We start from the raw sequence: 2585 nt of genomic DNA on the forward strand, positions 1-2585 counted from the left end.
TGATCACCTCTACTAAGTACCTGACCAACAAGGTTCCCCAAAATTGCTTTTCTGGTTCTATGTGAAAATGGAGACCTGGGGCTATGAAACTTTTGAATTTTAAGAGAGTAAGATTGAATCACCCTGTGTGCTGGTAACATTTTCTTTCTTGATCTAGGTGCTGGTTACATGGGGTATTCATTTGTGAAAATTCATTAAGCTCTGCACTTTCTTTTAAAAATTTACTATATGTACATATATTCAAATGCACAAATCTTAAAGTATTTTAACCCAGGTGTGGGCAAACTTTTTGACTCAAGGGCCACAATGGGTTCTTAAACTGGACCGGAGGGCCAGAACAAAAACATGGATGGAGTGTTTGTGTGAACTAATATAAATTCAAAGTAAACATCATTACATAAAAGGGTACGGTCTTTTTTTCAATAGTTTTATTCATTTCAAACGGGCCGAATCCGGCCCGCGAGCCGTAGTTTGCTCACGGCTGATTTAACCCAATGCATTTTTATCTGTACTTGCAACCAGGTGACTCTCACCTAGATCAAGAAAGAGAATATTTCCATCACATCTGAAAGTTCCCTTGTGTCCTGTTTGCCAGATATAAGCACTTTTATTATTTTAATCACCATAGATTAGTTTTACCTGTTCTTAATGTCATATAAATGGCATCATACAATATGTTCTCTTTTGTGTCTGAAAGGTTTCTTGGTCTTGATTAGAAACCATTAAACAGTTTTATAAAGTGTTTGTACCATTTTCCACCAATGATGTATGAGAGTTCCAATTGCTTCATATAGTTGCCAACATTTGGTACTTTCAGAGTTTTTAAAGCTGTGTATTTGTGTACAATTCTCTATGTGTATTTCAAGAAAAAGTTATACAATCAAACCAATAATAAAAATGATAGTGGTTGTTTCTGACACTCTGAAAATTGAAAAATTCATCTGAATATTGTTGACATTGCCCAGAATTTGATAACTGAATGTTGCCTTATTTAATTGGTGTATTTTTATTTTATATTATGCAAAAATATTGTGATTCAGCCTTAGGGTTGGTTGGGGAAATATTGTTTCTGAAAACACACACACACACACACACACACACACACCCCACAGGTCTTCCCAAAGTTCCCTTGAAGGAGATTTTCATCTCCATTGCCTTTAAATTTTGGTCGGAGGATGTATGATTTAGTGCCTTTGGACAGGAGCTCATTGCTTTTCTTCTTCTTTTCCATTTCAGAGCATAAATGTCAGGTGGATGAACAGGAACAGTTGGAGGAAACCTTGCCCCTGATTTTGGGGCTCATCTTGGGTCTCGTCATTGTGGTAACGCTGGTGATTTACCACATCCACCACAAAATGACTGCCAACCAGGTGCAGATCCCTAGGGACCGGTCCCAATATAAACACATGGGCTAGGGGCCATTAGGCAGGCAGCCCCAAACCCCTGTGCCCCACCTGGATCAGATAGAGACACAAAAGCACTTTACCACCTTGTACATGGGATACACCAACATAGCTACAATCCAGCAGCCCTGGGTATCCCAGGCTTGCTTGGCCAGCGTCCATGCTTAAACCCAGGGATGGAGGGACTCTTTTGGTTGCAGGAGGTGAGTGGCAGTTGTTCTCTCCATGCTGGGGAATGGGAATAGAGGGGGTCAGCCAGCTCTCATGCTCATGGTGGCTTGGCTTTGACTCTTGAAGGAGCAACATATAAAAGTCAAAAGGGTATCGGGCCCCAAACTTTACAGATTGGAAAGACACTCCCTTTGGGAGGACACCCCTTTAGGTTCAGAGGAATGGGGGTGCTTTGGTCCCTTTAACACAGCTGGCTTACCCTACACAATTGTCAATGCACACGAAATACAACCTCACGCTCCCTGCGGCAAGACCCCTGAAAGTGACCCATGCTTCTGGCTGGCATTCTGCATGTCTAGTGATTGTCTTGGGAATGTTCCACTGCTACTTGCACCCAGTGACTTCGCAGCACAAGCACCTGGTCAATGCCACTCTGCAGAGCTGTTTGGACTTCACAGTGTGCCAGGTCCAACTAAGGGGACCTGAAGAATCAATCAATCCATGTGAGTTTGTTTTTCAGAATGAATTAAAACACTACAGTCTAAAGTTTGGCTGCTTTCTTGAAACAAGAAGACAAACCTAAAATGGTTTCTTTGGCATCCAGAGCGGGGAGGGCAATGTTGAAGACGGGGTATTCATTTCTGCAGGAGGAAAAGCAAAGGATGGGCAGGAGGCATCGGAGGGGATGTGGGCCTTTCCAAGTGGCAGAACATGAATTTCTTTGGCAATTATACATCGTTTTAATGATGGCATCTCTTAACAATTGGTCTGATATTGCCTCTGATGCTTCTTGGTCTTGAGTTTGGAATTTCACTTTGGATAAAAAGCTGGACTGGCACAGCTGGGTGTGGCTCAGCAGTTGAGCATTGACCCAGAAACCAAGAGGTCACCAGTACTATTCCTGCTCAGGGCACATGCCCAGGTTGTGGGCTCGAACCCCAGTAGAGGATGTGCAGGAGGCAGCCGATTGATGATTCTCTCCCATCATTGATGTTTCTATCTCTCCCTCTC

At 42.8% G+C, this 2585-nt stretch overlaps 1 protein-coding gene across 2 annotated transcripts in view; it reads left to right on the plus strand.

Annotated features, from left to right (window-relative positions):
- Positions 1-2120, plus strand: part of LAMP5 (lysosomal associated membrane protein family member 5) — a 13359-nt gene extending 11239 nt beyond the window's left edge. For both annotated transcript variants that reach the window (XM_015560275.1, XM_006758083.2), the window contains one exon: positions 1237-2120. In XM_015560275.1, coding sequence (XP_015415761.1) covers positions 1237-1415 — 179 coding nt within the window. In that variant the 3' untranslated portion in view covers positions 1416-2120. The remainder of the gene's footprint in view (positions 1-1236) is intronic.
- The last annotated feature ends 465 nt before the right edge of the window (positions 2121-2585 follow it).

Source organism: Myotis davidii, unplaced genomic scaffold (assembly GCF_000327345.1).
Source record: "Myotis davidii unplaced genomic scaffold, ASM32734v1 scaffold32, whole genome shotgun sequence".
Lineage (NCBI taxonomy): Eukaryota > Metazoa > Chordata > Mammalia > Chiroptera > Vespertilionidae > Myotis > Myotis davidii.